At 37.2% G+C, this 22,075-nt stretch overlaps 1 protein-coding gene across 1 annotated transcript in view; it reads left to right on the top strand.

Annotated features, from left to right (window-relative positions):
• USH2A (usherin) overlaps positions 1 to 22,075 on the top strand; it is a 414,010-nt gene that overhangs the window by 341,198 nt on the left and 50,737 nt on the right. Inside the window, exons 57-60 of the mRNA XM_054394908.1 lie at positions 132 to 289; positions 9,300 to 9,458; positions 10,088 to 10,250; positions 16,227 to 16,581. Of these exons, the coding sequence (XP_054250883.1) occupies positions 132 to 289; positions 9,300 to 9,458; positions 10,088 to 10,250; positions 16,227 to 16,581 (835 nt within the window). The remainder of the gene's footprint in view (positions 1 to 131; positions 290 to 9,299; positions 9,459 to 10,087; positions 10,251 to 16,226; positions 16,582 to 22,075) is intronic.

The raw sequence follows: 22,075 nt of genomic DNA, 5'->3' as shown, positions 1-22,075 counted from the left end.
ACTAATGCAGTATTTCTGATACTTTGTGTATAGCCTATTTGCTTTAAATTGGTGAAAATGCAAATGTTCTATTACTGATATGCCTAAAGCCTCTAACAGTAGTGTCTACTGATCTTTTTGTGTTTGTGCAGATATGTTTACCAGCTGGAAGCCAGCACTTGGGGCGGCAGCAACATTAGTGATAAATACGTTATACAAACACCAGTAGGAACACCAGAGAAAATTCATGTCCCATATAATGTCACAGTAATTGATGCATATTCTATATTTCTAGCTTGGGATGTGCCAGGTAAAAATGTATTTTTATATAGTACTTACTAGCAAATTGAAAGGATGGAAAAATGAGTATATTCAGGCAGGCAACAGAATCATTCTGTTATTTTTATTCTTTGTATTTGGCTTTAGCGTTTGTGTGATTTAAATGACCAGTATCTAAAGCTGCTGTTTCCTAGAGATATATTAATACTGTTGACCTATATACTTGACATGAGTATTGTGAGAATTAGCTGATCAAAAATTCGTATGTTAATTTGAAATTGTGAACTATCATTGAGTGTGAGTATTAAAGGGGAAAAAAAAAAAACAAAACCTGACAATTACACTGAATATAAGTTCCCCATTCTGTTCAGACTAAACTGAGCTATCAACAGTGAAATCTGACAACCTTTTTGGTTGATGTTGACTTATTAGCTATCACAGCAATTTAAATGTCTAGTTGTCCTGCAGGTATGCAATGTTAAGCTCTTTTAACAAAAGATACAAGAGTGTGACACAGAGGTCCTGCCTATCTCTGACCTGATTGAGCAAATTTTGTTTGCCAGAGCAGCATAGTGCTATGAGGACAGGAGGGTGGGTCAGCAAAGGCCCAGAAATATTTTTACCTGTTACTCTTCTCCCAAGTTGTCTTGGCCTGCTGCAGAGGTAGGCTAAGAAGGAATAATTGTAAAATGGCATCTTTTTATTTAAGAGACTGTGCTCTATTTCATTAATATATATCATAGCTTCAGTGATTGGTGTACTTTACTGATGTCATAAAATTGATATTCTGTAGTTATTGTGGGGCAGTAAGAGCATTCTAAATGGCCACTTCATTGTCTTGTGTAGTTTGTCTCCAGTAAGATGTTTTTCCAGTTTCTTGATACTGATTTTTTTTTCCAGTTAAAATTAGGCCATTTTCTTAAAGAAACTTTGCATTTGCATGTTCCAATAACAACAATATGTGTTTCATCAATGAACTCAGGGAACTTTTCCATATCTTCTCTTCCTAATTATTTGAGATGTTCTCTCCTTGCATAGCAGTCACAGTAGAGTCAGCTGGCATTAAAAAAAAGTCACCTAGAAAGAATATTTTGCCTTCAAGCCTGGGATTGCAAGTACTGTGGCGGTGCTTAGCAGTGTTCACCCTACCCATTTAAGCAATGATTAATAAATCTATAATACCCTGAGCTGTCAATCTTTTAGTTTTCAGAAGCACAAAATCCATTATAGAAATGCTATAATATATGAAAAAGATTAAAATCTTAAATTAAACTTTTCCCCCTACTGCCTGAAAGGATTTAGAACCCAGCAGAAGGCAGGTGAATTCGAATGGCATATAATCTACAGTTGGCTTTATTGGAAAGTGACTCATGCTGTATTACAGTTTTGATAATAAATATAATTTAAGCTACAAAATATTCAGCAACATTATAAATAGATTTAAAGCATAAGCTTGTGAAAAGTGGGGTGTTTCCCATAAAAGCTTGTCCTTGTTCTAGATATTTTCTTATCCTGCTGCTCAAATTCCTGTTACTTAGAGAAGGTTACAACCCTGTAAGGAGAATAGGGTTCAGTGTAGTACATTTTGTTATGCTGCAATTAAGATTTTGCATACAAAAGTTCATGTATTCCACCCAGTCAGAGGGGTCAGAAGGCTGCTGGACTCTGGCTCCATAGCAGTTGCAGGGTTGTATTCACACTAATGTATGAATCATTCTCCTCATGCAAGTGAATGCACATGTCCTTTTTCCCAGGTGCTGGGGCTCACCTTGAACACTCATCTCACTTTAATCAATATTTGCTCACTCAGTCCCTTCCTCTCTGCCTTCTAGTTGTGGAGCCAATTATTTAAATTTTCAACTATGAATCACAGAATCATAGAAGCATTTCAATTGGAAAAGACCTTTAAAATCATTAACTCCCACTATCATCTAACTCTACCATGTCTGATGCTAAACCATGTCCCTTAGCACCCCCTCCAGGGATGGGGATTCAACCACAGCTCTGAGGAACCTTTTTCAGCGTTTGAAAACCCTTTCATCAAAGAAGTTTCTCCTAACATCCAATATAAACCTCCCCTGGTGCAACTTGATGAAATTTCTTCTCACATGTTACTAGAGAGAAGAGACCAACGTCCACCTTGCTACAACTTTCTTTCATGAAGTTGTAGAGCGCAATAAGGGCTCCTCTCCGTCTCCTTTTCTGCAAACAACCCTAGTTCCCTCAGCCACTCCAGTCATTTTGCCTGCAAACTCATCTTTTCACACATGGGGACAGCCTGTTCCTTCTCCTTTAAGAATTTATTCTTGAAGAATATGTAGCCTATGTGGACTCCTTGGCCCTTGGGAATGCCTTCCAAGAAACTCTTTTGCCCAATATCTGTAACAGGCCAAAGTCTGCCTTCTGGAAGTCTAAGGTGGCAGTTATTCTGACCCCCCCTTCGTTGTCACCATTGTTAAGCTCAAGACAATCAAACCACTCCCTGACATACAGAGCCACTCCACTGCTGTCCCTTCCTTACCCATCTCTTCTGAAGAGTTTGTAGCCAATGATTGCAGCAGTCAACTTGTGTGAGATGGTCCCACCACATTTCTATGATGGCCACAGAATAGAAGATTGTTTTTCAAATGGTGCCCTTGTTGGCTAGACAGGAAAGGAAAACTTGCTGTTCCTTTTGTTAGCACCTCAGGGTCGCTATCTGATCTTACTAGCTGATGGGGAGTACAAACAGCAGAGATATGCTATGAAATGCTACTAATGCTACTAAAGAAAACCCATGTGCAGAAGCATAGGTGTATACAGAAGACAGGAAATTAATTCTTGACCCTTTATAATCCTGCTTCATCCTCATTCTGAGACTTTTGTGCTCCCAGTGTTTTTTTTTTTCCCAAGAGGAAGACTCTCAGGGGCATGCGGGTATAGATATATTTTGGAGTTTCCAATCTCCTGGAACAACAAGCATCCCCTTAATATGTCCTATGCATGCAGACATTTGGGGCCACATACATCTCCAGTTTGGTAGGATTAACTTCAAGACACTAAAGATTTTTATCTTTATTTATGTTATTGTTTGTGGAGTAATTTTTTTTTCTGATCTACTCTTTTATTCTGTGTATGAATCCTTTTTTTTTTTCACAAGTCTGTATTGAGATAATAGAGGTTTTCCCTTATAAACCTAGAATGCAGTGTTTGTTATAAGGATTGTCAGGCTTGGGAGTCACTCTTGGACAAGCTGCTTCTTTTAATTGGTAGTTACCATGAAAAAATAGTGCTTTTTATTAATCAAGTTTTGATGAGAGGTTAGTCATAGCGTCTTCTTGTCTGTGGATATCAGGGATGCTTTGGCATTCTATCTTCTTATCTGCTGTAATAAATTCAGATCAAATGGTCACTCTCAGGATTAATTATGGGCATCATATTACACAGACCTTCCTTTTGGATGGCTTTAATTATAATCCTTCAACATCTGTAATATATCTGAATCTTATGACTTTATAGATAGGTAGCATTTCAAACCTCCTGACTTAGCTAAATAGCAAGGTGGCCAAGTAGTGGTTAAAGTGATGGATTCAGAAAAAAATATTTGACACACTTCACTCACTATGGAAAATAAGACTTTATTTTCTGAAATAGGTATCCCATTATCTTGAGTTGCATTGCCTCAGTGCACAGACCTCACAGGTATGGTACATTTCACTGATACGCTACAGAAGGATATGTTACAATTATTATGGAACAACTATTAGTGACATGGATAGAAGCAGAAAAGCTGAATGGAAAAAACCTTGCCATATAATTCTCCCAAGGCATATCCATAAAAGTTATTGATAGGTAAGCTGATAGCCATCCTGCATTTCAACTCATTGACAACCCCACTGGTCTTCAGTGGGGGCTTGATTCTTCTAGGTATCTTCAGTTGCTGCTGACAATACCATGAAAACTGAACAAGCTCAAAAGATGATCCTGTCCTCTGCTTGTGTTACTTGCTTCATACATTAGTGATCATCCGAATGAAAATGTCTTCTTTAATCATGTTGTAACACTCTACTTCATCCACCTGTGGGCTTGCTTATCCATTAGAATGAAAATTGTGCAAAATGTCTGGATTCCTACTTTCTTCTTCTTGGCATCAGAATTGGTGTTTGAATTACATTTATTTGTCTCTTAGCTTCCCCAGCTAAACTAATTTCTCCCTTATTGGGGGCCTAACAAATTGTTCTGACTTTTGCTAAGCCAATATTACATTTCCTTAGTTTTGTATTCTCGTGGAAATTGTTTGCCCCACACCACTGTAGGTCAAGTTTTTTCAGCATCCAAAGTGCTGTATCTTGAAAGCAGTCAGCACCTCCAGGAATTACTGTCTTCAGACAGGAATATTTGATACAGAATGAGATATCCTTCAGAAACTCATGCACAAGACTTGGATAAGTGCACTCTGCACCGAATAAAAAAAACTAGATGGATGGCCAGGCCCAAAGAGTGGTGGTGAATTGAGTTAAGTCTGGCTGGCACCCAGTTACTAGTGGCATCCCCCAGGGTTCAGTACTAGGGCCTGTCCTCTCTAATATCTTTATCAATTGTCTGGATGAGGGAATTGAGTGCACCCTCAGTAAATTTGCAGATGACCCCAAGCTGGGTGGCTGTGCTAGAGGGTAGGGAGGCTTTGCAGCGGGACCTGGACAGGTTAGACCAATGGTCCAAGACTAATTGTATGAAGTTTAACAAGGCCAAGTGCCAGGTCCTCCACCTGGCTCACAGCAACCCCATGGCAAGCTACAGACTTGTGAATGTGTAGTTGGAAAGCTGCAACTCTGAGAGGGACCTGGGGGTTTTGGTTGACAGTTGACTGAATATGAGTCATCAGTGTGCCCAGGTGGCCAAGAAAGCCAATGGCATCCTGGCTTGTATTAGAAACACTGTGGCCAGCAGGAACAGGGAGATGATTCTCCTCCTGTACTCAGCACTGGTGAGGCCACACATCGAGTATTGTGTTCAGTAATGAGCCCCTCACTACAGGAGGGACATCAATGTTCAGAGAAGGACAATGAGGCTCATGAAGGGCCTGGAACACATGACCTACAAAGAGCATCTGAAGGAGCTGGGGTTGTTGGAGAAAAGGAGGTTGAGGGGAGACCTCATTGCTTTCTACAAGTACCTGAAGGGAGGTTGGATTGAGGAGGGGACCAGCATCTTCTTGGTGGCAAGCGACAGGACTGGAGGAAATGGTTGCAAGCTGCACCAGGGGAGGTTCAGGCTGAATGCTAGGAAATACTTCTTCACAGAGGATTCGCAAATACTGGAGTGGTCTGCCCAGGGCAGTGGTGGAGTCACCATCCCTGGAGCTGTTTAAGCAGTGCGTGGGTCTGGTGCTTAGGGACATGATTTAGTATTGAATCTTCAGTGCTGGGTCAAAGGTTGGACTGGATGATGTTTGAGGTCTCTTCCAACCAGATATATTCTGTGATTCTCAATGTAAATACTTCATTTCAGGAAGCTATTGTAATATTTTGCTTAGTCAAATATTCACATCTAACTTAACTCTTTCTTGCTTTTAAATAAAAGATATGACATTCTTATTTTAGTATTTGTTTTGCTATAAGTGAAACAGTTCAACTATTTTGCTTCTATTGTGTTTGGGTTTCACAACATATTGAACAATTTTTCAACTGTTAGCTTCAAACAGAATTTTGGTGTCCAGTCTGTAAAACAGATTATGTCTTTCCCCCACTGAATTCTAAGCATCTTGTGCTGCAAATTCTATTTTATGAACTACCCTAGTTTTGAAGTACACAGAGCCATCAAACCTAATTTGCAGAGTTTTGCACAGCATTGTCCATTAAATGTTATCCAAATATGACAAAAAAAACCCCAAGGTTTAGTCTGATTGACTTGCCCCATTGCAAAATGTGCACCCGCTGTGAAATGAAGTCACAGAGAAAAAAAAAAAGAAAGAAAGTGGAATAATTTAACTTTTTTATTTGTAAAGATAATCAGGGTTTTTCTGATTACATCTTAACTTCATAAATGTTAAATAACCTATCAGCATCTAGTTGTTGTAAATTATGAAAAAGAGTATTGCTGGGAATATTAACCAACTAAATCCTTGTTCTTTAGTGATCATGAAAATGTGTTATGGCAGGTTGTCATTGTGCTCATGGTAACTTTGACACCAAATAACAAAACTGCCATTTGCACTTAGGGTAAATTGGTTCGCTTGTGCTTTTACAGTTCCTTTTATTCTGACATAAATTTATGAACTCTGGAACTAACCAAGTTGTGTGGCTTCCCAGCTGACTTTAACAAATATGCCCATTTCATTTCCTTCAGTCATCAGAGCACACAAGGTAGTGGTTTCAGACTGGCTGCAGACACTGAAGGCTGTTTTAGAAAAAAAGGAGTGTTTTACACGTTTCTGTGTTGTATGAGGATATATTTTTTATTATTCAGATTATAAAGAGATCCTTTGATCTTCACTTTCAATGGATTTAATCACATCATAGAAAAGTTTCTGTTGGATATTGGAATTTTTCGGGATGTTTACTTGGTTTTATTTACAATTTCTTGTTCACTGCTTGAGAATACTTTTTTCTCCTGAGCATATTTATTGTTGGTACCATTCCTAATATATTGCAACATCTAGCAGAATTTGAAGATTTGGGATTTTGATGGGTTTGAGGTGGAGTTAGAGTTTCTGCTACGTACTGAATATTCAACATGAATAGGTAAAGTATTTTGAAGCAAGTGTCTTGCTGCATTATCTGGACTGGACTCAGATGTCCTTGGTTGTATTCAATCTTCCTTGGAAAATCGAGCATTCCCAATAGTTCCAATTTTAAATGTTTCTGGATAATTTTGCTAGAACAACCGATCCAATCAAATGCACACAAATGAATCATGTGTCACTGTGTTTTTCTGGATGAAATATCTGGTCTATTGTCAGGACTGGAGAAGAGAGGGACCTTAATTAGGACATTAAAAGGTAGTTTCTATTTTGTGTGCCATTTCTGCTGTTTCAAACTCCTACTGTTGGATCTTCTGTTACATCCTTTACAAATACTTCAATTACAGGGGAGGGTGAGGTGAAAGAAGAAAAAGAAAAAAGTAATTAGTTAAGGTAGTTTAGCAGTAATAATGAGTCTTTAATTATGGGTATAAATACACAATGTACACTAAAATGCACTACTCTGGAGCATTTTATCTTTCCTATATCACAGACAAAAAATAATTTTCTTTGTTAGAGAATCCTTCTACTTCAAGATCACCTCTCAGAAGTTTAATCTATAACATCCTGCACAACTTTAGAAGTTGTATTTCTATTATTCTATTCTTAGTGTTTAGATTTGGGGATTTTTCTTTGAACTTTTTCAATGAAAAAGAAAATTTTACAGTGGAATTTTTGCAGTTTCTGTCTCTTTCTCACTTCACCTCTTCCAATGTGTAATATCAGCATCTTTTTCCTTCATGTAAGCTTTGCAGCTGAATAAGATTGAAATCATGTCTCCGCTCCAGAGCTATTATTCCCATCTTTTTAATCTAATGGCATTTCCTTTGTCTAGCATTCAGTGAGGCACTAGTAGCTTTTTCTTTGAGATTTTTATGTCCTCTTTTTCTTCAGAGAATTGTAAAAACATGGTATTTCAAAGATTTTTCTGTTCTTCCACGGTGCATTCGTTGTTTATAGCACCACAATTAAACCTGAAATCTCTCTCATTTCCTGTATTTTTTTTTTTTTTTAGTTAATGTGCATATTCACATTCATACTTACAGAAAAATTCCATCTAAAATATGCACAACAATGGGGAAAAATGCTCTTTGTAGCTTCAGGGCAATAGTACCAGTGTAGATAATTTATCAGAAAAGCACCAAAACCACAATTAGGAGAAAGAATGGAGTTGTTTTCCAAAGTTATGAATGGAAAGATTCTCAAGATCTGGACAAGTCTCAGTACTGCTGACAGGCATCTGGTTTTTAGTGCAATCACAAACACATCTCTGTGACACCTAAAGTAGGTGTTTCATTGAAATGTGCTCTCACTAGTCAGATACATCTTAACTCATTTCAGAAAGGTACTTTTTCTGCTTTGCACTTTGTTAAGTCTGTCTTACATGACTGCAGAATGAAGAAAACATGCTTAAACACTGTTTGGTTATTCTCTTGGTTTTATGGAATTCCTGCTGTCTGTAGTCTATAGCAAAAAAAAACCCAAACCAAACCAAAACCCTGAAAACCTACAGCCCATTTCCTAACTTCAAAACAAAACTAAAAAAGAACCCTTGAGAGGTCATATGGGAAGAAGCAAGAGAAATTTCATGAACCTCTGCCAGTCATTCTGAGGAGATGGCCTAGGGTTTAGCATATTCTCATGGAAAAAATATTTTTTTTCAGCTTCTCAAGAGGACTGGAAAATTAGGAACTGACAGCATGTGAAAGGAATAGATGAGGAAAATGTTTGAATTAAGACAAAATAGCAAAATCTGATGTTTTTTTCTTCAACAAAACCTGAACACTTTTTATATCAGTTGAAATGATGTTTCTTGGTTCAGGCTATTGTATCATACTTCACTGGTAAAGACTAAGAACCTACACTCAGCTACTGCTGCTGGCCTGGAAAAAAAAAAAAAAAAAGAAAAAAAAAAAGGATAATTTGCTGAATGGTGGCAATTCAGTTTTTTGATCATGCAACCCTATATTCAAACAGCGGTGCTAAGTAGCTGTTGTGCCTCCAAAATAAAGACATAAAAGCTGCCTGGTTCCCAGTCATAAGGTCACTCTTCCCAGAAGCAGTAATTGCAACACAGGCATTGACTGAATTGCATTTTGATTTTTAGCTAAGAACTGTAATGTTTGTCTTCCAGTTGTGATCTGCAGATGTATCTGTTTCAGTTTATATTTAAATGGATGTAGTTTCTATAAAAAGCAGTAGGTAAAAACCTCCAGAGGGGGCTTACATTTAAAATTGCATGGGATGAATGCCTCTTTGAAGTTGTCCTGCACTGTTGTTAGTATTTCAGATAATCACTGATTCTTCTGTTTCACAACAGGGATATTCATTGTCAGTATGCCTTTGGAATACAACATCTTACTAAATGCGAGCAGTCCCTCTCTACTGGTGAAGCCAGTGGGACGTGCACATTATGCTTTTGTTGATGACCTAGATCCCTACACCCAATATGAGATAAGAATACAAGCTTGCCAGAATGGTAAGATGATTTTAAAAGACTCATCTCTTTGTCTGGAAGGGAATGGAGATTTACCAAATAGATTCAACTCAGCAAAACAGATAAAATCTAATTCTTACATTGGAGTCAAATGTTTACCTAGTGGAAAAGAAAGCTGAGCACTGAATGAAGCATTAAATATTTCTGCATATTATATCATGAATATTTTAAGTGGAGATTTTAAAAAATGTGGTTTAGGTAATATATGCCATTTTATTGAAAGCTTTTCACAAATAGCTTAACAATTTTTGAAAATGTGCATACAGAACAAAATTGGTTCTGTAACTGTTCGCCAAAAAGAAGCAATAAAGTCAGGAAAGAAGAGCCCAAATATTGCAAAGATATTACAATGGCAATTTTCAAGATCCAGCTGAAATAAGATTTTCTAAAATGACACTTTGAAACTAATTCTCTCCTTGCCTGCAGTGGTGATTATTGGGAGTATTTAATTAGTGCAGCTGCAGTAATTTAAATGAGTATTTAATAACGAAACGAGGTGAAAGGAGGCACTGTTTCATCAGGAGCTTACTCCTTTGACATTGTACTTGCTTTTACTGTATTTTTTGTTAAGAAAGAAGCTCTCATCATTAAGCAAACTTCTGTTTTTGTAGGTGGGTGTGGAGTAAGTGGTCAAACATATTCAAGAACTGCTGAAGCACCTCCTGAGGAACTGAGCCCACCTATTGTTAGAGCAATGGGATCTGCACTCGTAGAAGTGAAATGGGCACCACCTAAGAAACCAAATGGCATCATTACTAACTACTTTATTCACAGGTAAATACTTTTATCACCTCAGATTCTTAGTCTTATTGAACTATTCCTTATTCCTTGATATACTAAGGATGTGGGGAAAAGTGTATAATTATGTGGCAAAATACATATTACCTTTCAAGTGCTAAGATGAGATGCTGATTTATGGGTGGACAAGTTGAGAATAAGAGATGAGAATCATCTTCCTGATCTACAAATTACAAAAAGCAGGTGAAAACATATTTTAAAAAATTCAAAAGGACAGACCAAAATTGTTAAGATAGATACTCCCACTGCATTTACTTAGACCACTAGGTACATTCTTTGATCCTCTTTGATACACAGTTGAGAATTTTGCAATGGAAACAAGAGTAATTCACCCTTTCAAAGATTATTTAAAGTTAAAAAAAGGTATCTAGGTTCCTCATACAGATCATTTTCCCAAGAGGAATTATGATGGTGTTTGTAAGTAATCTGAAGTGTGATTACAGTTCATCTCTTTATGTTCCTTGGTGTTTGTGTTCAGATGCCTTGTCTAGGTGGTCGATCGACACGTCCTCACTCCTTATGAGGAGCTTCATAAGCTCTGCGTGATCACTTTTCTATCTTGATAGCTGTGTTTAGGGAAGTATCAAAGTAGCAGAGCACTGACATCTGTGTGTCCATTGGCTCTTTTACAAAAGCTTGCTGAAGGCACCTCCATTAATAGCTGCAAAAAGTCGAATATAAAACTGAAGCCATGTATTATAGAGAAATTTAAACTCTGAAAATCCTGGGTTTCTAAACTCTTAATATGTGTGGCAAACATATGCTGGGCTGAACCTAGCCTCTCACAATAACTTTGGGGCATTCTATTATGTTAGAGCTGTGACTGAGCTGAAAAGAGTCAAATTACCTTTTGGAAGCAGCAGTAATAATTAATATAAATTCACTTTTGCCTTAAACACAGAAGTAGCCTCTAAAAATTCCTTCCCTCTTGAAATATCCTTTTCTTTCCTTTTTTTTTTTTTTTTAATTGTTTGATCAAGTACCCAAGTCCTCCCCTGTATAAAGAGGAACAAAGTGTGTGTTATAGCCCAAGACATGTCTTCACTCTGTTGGTTTTGTAAATAAAGCTGATGATTACTGCTGCTATTCCATGGCAACCATAGAAAGGGAAAACAGGAAATATAATGCAGAAAGCCTGCTTCAGTGAAAAATACTGTAAATTGAATTTGACAGCATTTGATGGCATTTGATTATTCTAGTCACAGCCAAACAATGATATAAAGAGTAATATGAAACAGAATGTGTTACTGCCTAGCAGACTCAAAAGCAATAAACCTTCCTCCAATGTGACACAATCACTTCACAATCATAATTGTAGCCTGTTTGATACCTCTGAGTACAGCAGAAGGGCATTGACTGACATAGATACATTTTGTTTTTTATTTAAAGTGAAATGAAAATGGCGCACTGGGGCTCCAGATACAATCGTTATATTCACCTACATAGGCATGAATCACTTGGCAGTTATTTCAGCTGAAGTTTAAATGTGCTTAGACAACAACAATATCAAATCTTTCTCAGATAGGTGAAAAAAAATCAGAAATGGGATGTAAGCACATAGTTCTTTTTCATTTTGTAGCCACACATAACCTTACATTGTTACAGCACCAAGACTGCGGTGTTTCTATGGGAGGTTATACCATGCAATTTCTTCCTCATCATGTGCCTCTTTCTTACTGCATCACCACCAAAATAAATTAATTTAACTCAAAACATAGAAGGCTTGGGGAGATAGTGTGTGTGAAGATCTTTGCATTAAAATGGCAGGAGTCATGCTTTCCTCTTGAATCATAAAAGCACTTGAAAGTTTGCAGCCATTTTGTTAGAGATTTTTTTAAAAATGTTAGTTTATGATTAAAGAGATAGTGACTTTTTAAATTACCATTTGCACAGCAGTTTTAAACACAGATATGAGGCTTTTAAACTTTTCCAGCAAGGACCACAACTCAGAAGTGATTGTGAATGAGAAAAGATCTGGTTCATGAGACAATCACCCAATCTACTTCTCTTCCCATTCATCATTACGAAACATCCCTGTGACAACCACAGAAATTGCTAGTCTGCAAAAATAATATTATGGAAATAGACGATGTATTTCGTGGTGTATTTTAATAAGATGTAGGTCACGTCAGCTAATGGAATTGCTCTCTGTTGACCACTAGCATGCACTGAGTAGGATGCATGAGATGACTCTTAAAGAAATATTGCCTAAAATTATAACTATTTTGATTCACATCATGCTTGAGGGAGTGTCTGAATTTCTGTCAAAGTGTCTATGTCTCTCATGTCATGTCAAACTCATGTCTTGGTGAACACGAGTTCAGTAAGATTCTATCATTTAGCATATATATGTGAGATTGTAATGTAGCTCATTAGCTGAGCAATCCTGATGGTGAAAATGTTGCAGAAAAATCAACAGGCAATTGAAATCAGAGGACATGTCTCAGTGGCTGTTAACTGTTGTGACAGAGGGCATGTCCCACTGACTGTTGGCTATTGACTATGACTTGCAGTGTAGAGACTTCTGGACTGGCTCTCTATGATTAATTCATTGCTTACCTTATATCCTTAGCCATGAGCTGCACCAATGACAGCTTCCAAGGCACATACATTAGTAGATATATAAATATATATACTTATTTAGATATATTTATAATATATCTATTTATAATATAAGAATACTTATGGATTGATAAGACAGTTAGTCTAAGTACTCCTGAAGGGTTTGGACTTGATGATCTTAGAAATCTTTTCCAACCCAAACAATTCTGTGGTTCTCCAGTTCTATGGTTTTATTGATACCAGTAGTTGATATAATACCTAATTTATACTAGCACATTGCATGCAATAATCTCAAATTCCTTTTGTTCAATTTTTGACATAAAAACTTGTATAAGAAAAAATAATTTAAAAAAGAATGCAAACTACATTAGTGTAGGTTTATTGAATCTGATTGGTAGGTCAGGCTGCTTTGTTTAACTGGATGTGAAGCTGTAGAGAGGGAGCATTGCTGATGTTGCATGACTGCCCCAGTGTCATTCCCCAATCATTTGAATTTTACCCCAGGACTTCTCAGTGTTTCTATAAATAATTCACTATCACTCTGGTAAGGAATACAGCAGGCATTGCTAAGATGTGTACTTCTGTTGCATGGTGGAAGGTAAACATACGAAGTATAATTCTGGGCTGACCTGCAAGACCTCAGGGATTCACTGAGTCTCCTTCCACTTAAAAAAGCTGAAGAGTGAGTGTTGCAGTTAGTGTTGCTGCAGTCCTCTGCATACAGCTCCATAGTTATCTGTCACAAAGAAGATTATATTCTCCTCTTTATGTCATCTGGCTCAGATTGGCAGTGGGGCAGGGAGAATTTGCCCTTATAAAAATAACTATCTGAGCATCTTTACAATGAATGTGAGCAGCAAATCAGACTATGCAGATTAAGAGACAGCTTCTAGCTCTTGGAAATGTTATTCTCCTTTGCAGCTCATTGTACATAAGAAACACTTCCAGTTAAATGAGCAGTTGAATCTTAAATCTTAAGACAATTGAAATGATTACAGACTGTTCAACCACTTCTGTTCAAAGTTTATTCATACATGAAGATATTCTGGGGTTTAGCACTACAGATGGAACCATTTACCTAACCATAAGTTTCATTCATTAAATATTCAGCAGTAATAAGATCTAAATACTTAACCAGACTACATTGGACAGCTTTGCTTGTGGATGAGCTTACAGTTGGTGACATATTTGATCTCTCAGTGGGAAAAAAACCCAACTGTTTACCATAGAGTTTCAAAAACTTACAAAACATAAATTCATGTATTCATTTAAGTGTCATACTTCTTGGTCAGACAAGACATATGAAGTGTGAAGTTATTGCACTAAAATACACATTTTTTCAGTTATCTACAGAGGAATTTTAGGCGTTTTTGACTACACAGGGAGAAGACTATTTTTAGGTGCAGAAGAAAGACATAGAGGTGATTCACCTTTCAGAAGTATGTGTTTTGCATTAAGTCAGTGAACAGCATCTAAGGTACAGTTCTGCATAGGGCTTAATTTGTTATTATGATAGAGCATGGAGAAATGTATTAAAAAGAGGTGATGGAATTTTGGGTTCAGTGTAAAATTTTTTACTCTTCTAGACATTTTGTTGCAAGAGAGGGGATTCCCGAAGAATCTTTCCTGCCTGTCCTACCTGCTTTTTTTTTTTTTTCATCCAGTTCTGCCAACCAATTCTCAGGATCAATGCATCATGTAATTTGCTTGTTTTACTAGAGACATTGTGCCTTAAAACTCTTTTTTTTTTTTTAATCATGCTTTAGCCCTTTTAAATTAAAGTGTCCATATAGCCTACTTATCTCAGAGATTAGCAAAAATTCTTTAGCTTCATACAAGAAAGTAATGGATTTGTGCATGCCTTCTATATGCATGAATAAACAGCTCTGTACACACATGCATTCATTGTATTCTTCATATTTGTATGTAAAACCCTGGGAATATATTATTACAAACAGGTAAGATTATCGGATTTTAAAAATTGGTGCATTTTGTGTTTTTAGAGTAATTGCTGTGTTGACTACAAAATAAAATCTGGTAGAATTCTGTGAAATACAGACCTTCTGCTGCCAAAGAAATGTTCTTAGCTTCTGTGCGTGTGTGTAGTCATGATGACACCCAGTAGTCAGACAAACTAATTTTACTTCTCCAAATTTAGCCTACGTGCAATCAAAGTGGCAGATAATGTAATTTCATGTTTGCTGTTGGCACGGATGGTGGAAGTGCTTTTACATTCTGCAAAGGCCAAGGCGCCTGTGAGGAGCAGGAGAAATACTTAAATTCATATGCAGTGCAGCACAACCGTCACTGAGATTTATAGCAGTGTTTAGATGTAACCAACTTAATTTCACACAAACATTTTTGTGCCAAGTGAAAGAATTGATTTGATAATTCTGTTTTGAAGATGAGTGTTTGCCTTATTACAGCTGTTGTAAATTACATACTGGAAGGCACCACATTAGAAAGGGGCTGAGGATCATCTGTAATCTCTGATACTTAGAACATCACCAGGTCCAACACAAGCAGATCTGTAGCAGGAACACTATATATATATATATCTACATATATATGTATACACACACACATATATCTATACATATATAGAAAAATAAAACCTCCTTGTGCCAAAAGCCTATGCAGTGACTTGTCTTCTTAAGTTTGCATTTTTAAACAAAAACAGCATTGGAAAAATATGTGGTTTATTACAGAAAGCACTACCTGTGATATTGTAATGAGTTTTTGTGTTTGAGTTGCAAATTCTGCTAAGTTTATGCACAAGGGATTACTTACTCCATTCACAAGAACAAATGGGATATTTATTGTGAGTGAACCAGAAATTAAAAGTACATGGCTTTGGTTTTGGGGGCATAGTAGAATATTTATCCCTTGTTCACTAAGTAGCATTTTGCTCAAGTAAATTGGTTATAAGTTTTCCATAAATGAGGGAATGTTGAAAATTTGCAGCCGTATTGCAATTCAAGTCATTACTTAGCAACTGCACAAGGATTTAAAATCTCATGTTCTAAATTCTAAAAGCCTCATATCTGATGTGTTGTATCCTAAAAGGACAATATGTTATTGTATTGCTACTCTGCTACTATAGACTGTGACAGCATATTTAGTTGGCATGTTTTATTGTAGTCTTCAAGATAAAGGAGGATAATTAAATTATTTCCTCAAAAATCTCTTCACCACTCAGCACCTAACACAAGTTTAGGGAAATGCTTCTAACATGCAAAGATAGGCAATTCCTTGTGTATGTATAATGTACAGAAATAAATTCTCTACTTTTCTGAGGCACAGGTTGAAATTACAACTTCAGGATCTACTACCATAGGACTCCTAAAGTTATGTTCAATTTTAAACATGTTGCCTTTGGTTTAATTTCAGACGTCCTGTGGGCAGTCAAGAAGAGCTGCTTCTGTTCATCTGGTCTAAAGGAGCTTTGGAATTTATTGATGCGTCTGATGCTCTACAACCTTTTACCCTCTACGAATATCGTGCCAGAGCTCAAAATGCTGTGGGATCAGTGGACAGCCTGTGGGCTTCGATCCAAACTCTGGAGGCTTCCCCATGGGGCATGGGAGCCCCTTGGGCACAAGCAACAAGTGCATATTCAGTGCGGTTGAACTGGACCCAGCCTGTCTCCCCCAATGGCGTTATATCTCTCTACCGGGTGGTCTATCAAGAAAAACGCAGCGATCCGACCTTTAGCATCCCAGCTGTTACTGCACTAACAGTGACGGTAAGAACTGGACCACGGATCCAATTTTAAGTTGCTTTTACTCTTCTTTGATCATTGTCATATTTTAAAATCTCATTTAACACCGATTGGGGAAGTTGGATTTCCAATTGCCACTAGTTTTGTTGGTTTAAATTTTGTGTTTGGCCCAACACAGACCAAAACATTCCACATTATCTAATTCCTAGTAAAGGCAAGTGGATTACTTGAAAGCTTAGATGGGTCATTTCTGGAGGAATTAAGCACATGTACCTAACTTTGTCAGCCTCACTCTGAAATACTATCCTGAGCTGTTTGTCCGACTCTCAAATGAGTTTGACAGGATCTGTGGAAAGAACAACAAAATCCATTCTCCCTGTGTATAATTCTAGTTTTGTAATTCAGTTGGAATCACAAAGTGAATAAATTAGTTTCTGATTACATGGTTCACATATGCAATACATTTACATGTTCCCCTCATAATCCATCAGTAATACAAGCAGATCTACTTTTACTTTCATTACATACATTAGAATGATATTTTACACTGCTAACATGTCTTTCCCTTCAAGGTACTTTCCAAGCATGAGTGTCTGTAAATACTACATTTCTTTTCAGTACATGGAGGGAGAAGGAGGTTGGTTTGTGAACTGACTGAAAATGTTATGTAGATCAGTGACAGAAGTATTATGGTTTATGCAGTTAGCACTGCTCTTCCCACCTATATATTACATTCTTGTCTTTCTATAGAAAGACAGTTTATAGATAGTTGAACCAAACTGGTGCATATTAGGATAGCTGCTGTACTTGGCTATCTCGTGAAAATAAGTTTTATAAAATCTTTGAGCAGGTTGTAATAAAGTTGGATTTCCTGAGCAGTACTACCTCAGTTTCATAAACCTGGAATTTTCACTTCATTTTATTCAATTCACTTTTATTGAATAATACCAGAAATCTCCTAATTTCTTCAATACCTCAATCTGTATGCTTGCCATCCCAGTAGGATCCTAAAGAGCTCTCTAGAATACCCAATAGTAACCTTTAAGTAACTCCCTTAGACAAATCTTCATGTGACAAGGTGGGAGAAGTTTCCAGCTCAGTAATCTTGTGTACTGTTGTGATCATGTGCTTCAAAGCAGTTTTTGCCTGGCTTCCTGGAAGCTTAAACAGGTTAAGTTTGTAATGTATCTTCTCAAGAAAGCAGGTGCTGAACTGAATGATAGGAACATATACTTTTAGCTTCTGAAATAGTTGCATTTGCATTGCACAGTATGTTAGGTTTTAAAAAATAGAATTTTGATACTTAACTCTCTGAACTTGTTTTTTAAAAAATAATCAGAGTCATAATTGTGATGGGATAGCTAAGGTTTCAAAACCAGAGAAATGACAGGGCTTCTCCTAATACTCTGCCTCAGCAGCATGCAGTGTGTTGCTGAGCACTGGAATTGACCTGGCCGGTCATGCATTGCAACGTCTTCTAAGCATGCCAACAACAACACAAAACATCCAAGATGGTTGTATTGTGGGCAATAAAAACTACCAAAATGGCATTTTAAATAATGTTGCCACAGTGTGGGTTTTTAATGGCATCAGTTAAAAGCCTTTTAAATTAACAACTTATTATTTACTGAATTAGTATTTTCTTGGATCCAAAATCGTTTATTTTCCCCAAACACTGTCCTGAATCTAAATGACATTCTGGTGGCATCTGTATAGCTGTTCTACTAAGTCTTGCAGCAAAGCTGACTTGCATGCTTTCTTTACTGTCCTTTGTCATGAACATTTATTGATTATGATTTTTGCTACTCTTTTTTATTTTGAAATGCTATTCTACCTTTGGGGAGAAATCTGCCTGCGTAGCTCTTCCATCAGTTGCGCTCACTCTAAGCTGTGGTAACTACATTAACTCAAAAGAGTTGTTACTGATTTATACTAAGAAGCTTAGATCTGAATCCTACTTCTTCTGAATGTAGCAGAACAGTTGAAGCTTTGAATCAAAGTTATTGACACACAGTGCACAGAGTCCTGTTATCAAAGATATCGTCAGGAGGTCAGGTCAATTATCCAAGCAGTCAAAAGCCTGGACACCAACTTCCAAAGTTATAACCCTTTAAAAATAGAATTTTATCATGAAATTGCTGATGTACCCTTAACTGTAGCTTTGTGAATGAGACACTTTAATTAAAATGTAATTCTATTGAAGGAACTAGCATTCCAATGATTAAACTTCTGCCCCTTTAAAATATAGCTTTCAGGGGTACTAGGCTAAATCATTTAATCTCCTAAAGCATCTCTATTGGAGCTCCCTCATGGGATTCACCATTAGTCATTCACTTACACAAGCTTCCATGTTACAAGTAAGACTTAAAGTATTAAGCAAGCAATGAGTTTGGTCCTTTATTTAATCTTCAGACTCCATTCTTATCCCATTAGATTATTCCAGAAAAAAAAAAAAAAAAACAGTGCTAGAATCGTAGTAGCCAATCCCACCCCTGCTCAACATCAGTTTCTCCCTGGTTGCCTGCCACAGGACATATAGTTTGACCAAAACCTAAAGTAGAAATGCAATCATTGTGACACTGCAAGATACAAATTAAAGCTCTCACTAATATCCCCGCAGACTGTTCTCATTTGACAGCTCGTTTCCATCCATTTCCAGAGTCAAATGAGCAGCATCTTCTGGGTTTTCAAGTCATTTGACAGACATATACATTCTGCCTTTACGAAATGCAGCTATTCGCTCCCCAGTTAAGGGGCACTTATCTGTATTTGAATTAATGTATCAAAGGTATGGCTGCCTGGTACCTTAAGGTTATCACTGACCCCTTGACATTTTATTCTGCCTATGGAGGCAAAAATGAGAACTCAGTTCTGAGAGCAAAAGCTGTTTGCCACTCAAAACAAAAGAAGGATATCCCTGCACTGTTAGAAGCCAGTGAAGTACACGTAAGCTATTTTGATGCTTTGCAGTTAAAGAGCAGTGTCACCCATTTCCCTAGCTTGTTTGACCAGGAGTGTAGTGACAGATGCTAGGTGACAGCAAGTTGAACTGACATTCTGGTTTATTTGCAGAGCAAAGTCAAGTCAAGACTGGTTATAGCAGTACAAGAGTCTCCTGCAATGTCTTCCCAGTTCATTTTAACCCTCTGAAGCAAGAATTGTATTTAGTGTCTTATTGACAGCATTAACATGAGGCAGATGTGTTTATAGAGGAATGGATTGACAGTAAGTTATCATTTACAGAAATCTGCATAAAGTGACTAGATTGTCAAATCAAGCTTTTCATTGTTGTGAATTTAGGGTTTAATCTTGTGAACATAGGACCCAGAGCTGATTTCATTATAAAGTCAGTATCTGCCAAATGGCATCAAAGCATCACAGCTCTCTAACTGTTCTATTCTGGATGTTGCTATGAGGTAAAACTGTGGCTAAGTTTGGACTTTGGCTTGCTAGACGTTCTGTGGGTGTGCAACGCTGTTTATCCTGTGACAGTTATATCAATTATTTGATTGTTTATCATGAGCAGGAGAATTCAAAACCAAGTAAATGTGAAAAATGTAAGAATATGTAGTTAGAATGTGCTCCTAGAAGGAAAAGCATCCAAAGAGGAGAACTATAAAGAAAAAAATCTGCCTGCTATGGACAGTGATCCCCATTATTATTGTAAACAATCAAGGCCTTGGTGAGTTAATTCCACCTCCACAGAACGTAATTAGAAGCACAATTACAGGATGCAAGATATAGGTATAAGCATTATAGGCTTTATTCCTGGGCAATCCTACACCTGTGTCTACCTAGATGCACAGGTCTACTCACAATGTGTTTTGCAGTATGAGGCTTTCAGTCCAAATTTATCCTACAGGGCTTTTTTTATTATTATTTTTTTGGCATAGCTATGTCAGCTTGGGACATAAAAAATTACCACGTCCCTTAGCTGATATCGCTGCACCAGCAGAGCCTTCAGTTTGGATGCAGCTATGCTAACAGTTGAGAACACACGTTGGCTTACCTTACATTATTTGGGGTGATGGTAAATAACTGTATTGGCCAGGCTCCTGTTGGCAGATGCTTCATCTGTGGTAGGGAAATCTGTAGACATATTGCAGAATAGCAATAATAATAGACTCTGGTACAAGGATGAGGCTTTGGCTTGCATGATTATGCTGTTATAACCAGACAGTAATTTGTGTATTGAATGTATAACCAGACTGAAAAATGATAAATAAAGTCTACTTGCTGAAAAACTCTGTCTAAATTATACTATATAGTTTAAGTGGCCAGTGGCCAATACTACCACATTCACATGCCTCCTGTGCAGGATTTTACAGAGATCATGAATCTTGCATCTAGAATTAATTCTTTTCTATTCATCACATTCAGAAATACTTAATACAGTACAGGTGAGCCTTCATTTCTGTTTCTTCATATAGACCAGTGATCATTTGGCTGCATTAGAGATGAGATACCACGTAGTTATTAACTTCCTTGTAAACAATATTAATCAATAATGCACTGTGCAGAACTGTGCATGAAAACTTCCATACAGGCGAAGGAATGAAGTCTATAGCCACAAGAATGAGAAAAAATATACCAGAGAAATATACCTGCAAAACTTTAATATATGCCTATTTCAGATACCCGGGAAATGGACTACACTCTAAGAAAACAAATGAGAGTAAATGGAGGAATCCCTGCACATGCCATAAATTCAGAAGATGTGCTGCTTAGCAAAGAATGAAAGCTGTAAATGGCAGCAGAGGGCAGAAGTTAATTAGGCCGCCAGGCTGCTGATAGTGGGTGGAAAGTAGCCACAACCAGAAACAAGATGGCTGCTCAGCAGTGCCCTAATACAGCCAAAAGATCATATCCTTAGCTCTGCAAGGGCTTCTGGGTTAGAGGGAAATCATACACAGATGACTAATTTTTTTATGGTTCACAGCCGATCAAAGTGAAATTCAGCAGCTGTTCAGGACAAGTGACCACTCTAACGGCTGTAATATAACCTGCTAAATAGAGAGGGAATTGCATGAGAGCAAGAGGTTAGCTGTGATTATCGGCAGGTGAGTGCTTTATTGAAGTTGAAAGACCATTAACATTGATGGAGTAATTATTTCAACTTGAAAGTAATTACCTTGATGGGTGATAACTTCTCTAGTGTTCCCAGATTTGATTGGACCAAACAATTGTGAACTCTTGAAGCCTAGAAAAATATTACAACAATACTGCAATGTTTAAATTACTGAAACCACTGTTAGAGTATTTTAATTATGCCTAACAGTGAAAAGATTTTAACTTACAACAACCGGTGACCTCTCATGTATAGAGACATTTGCTTGCTAATTCCAATGAAACGACCCACACCTACTATGTGTGTGCTGTATGTCATGGATTTGCAAATGAATCATTTGATTTAAATGCAGTTTTTAAGATTCTAAGCCTCATTAGCACAGTTTCAGGAAGGGCTTGTACTGGATTTGCTGTAATTGTTTTATTTGCCAGGAAAGCCCAATAATATAAA

The sequence above is a fragment of the Indicator indicator genome, chromosome 2 (assembly GCF_027791375.1).
Source record: "Indicator indicator isolate 239-I01 chromosome 2, UM_Iind_1.1, whole genome shotgun sequence".
Classification (NCBI taxonomy): domain Eukaryota; kingdom Metazoa; phylum Chordata; class Aves; order Piciformes; family Indicatoridae; genus Indicator; species Indicator indicator.
This window is presented reverse-complemented; position numbering and strand designations above follow the sequence as displayed.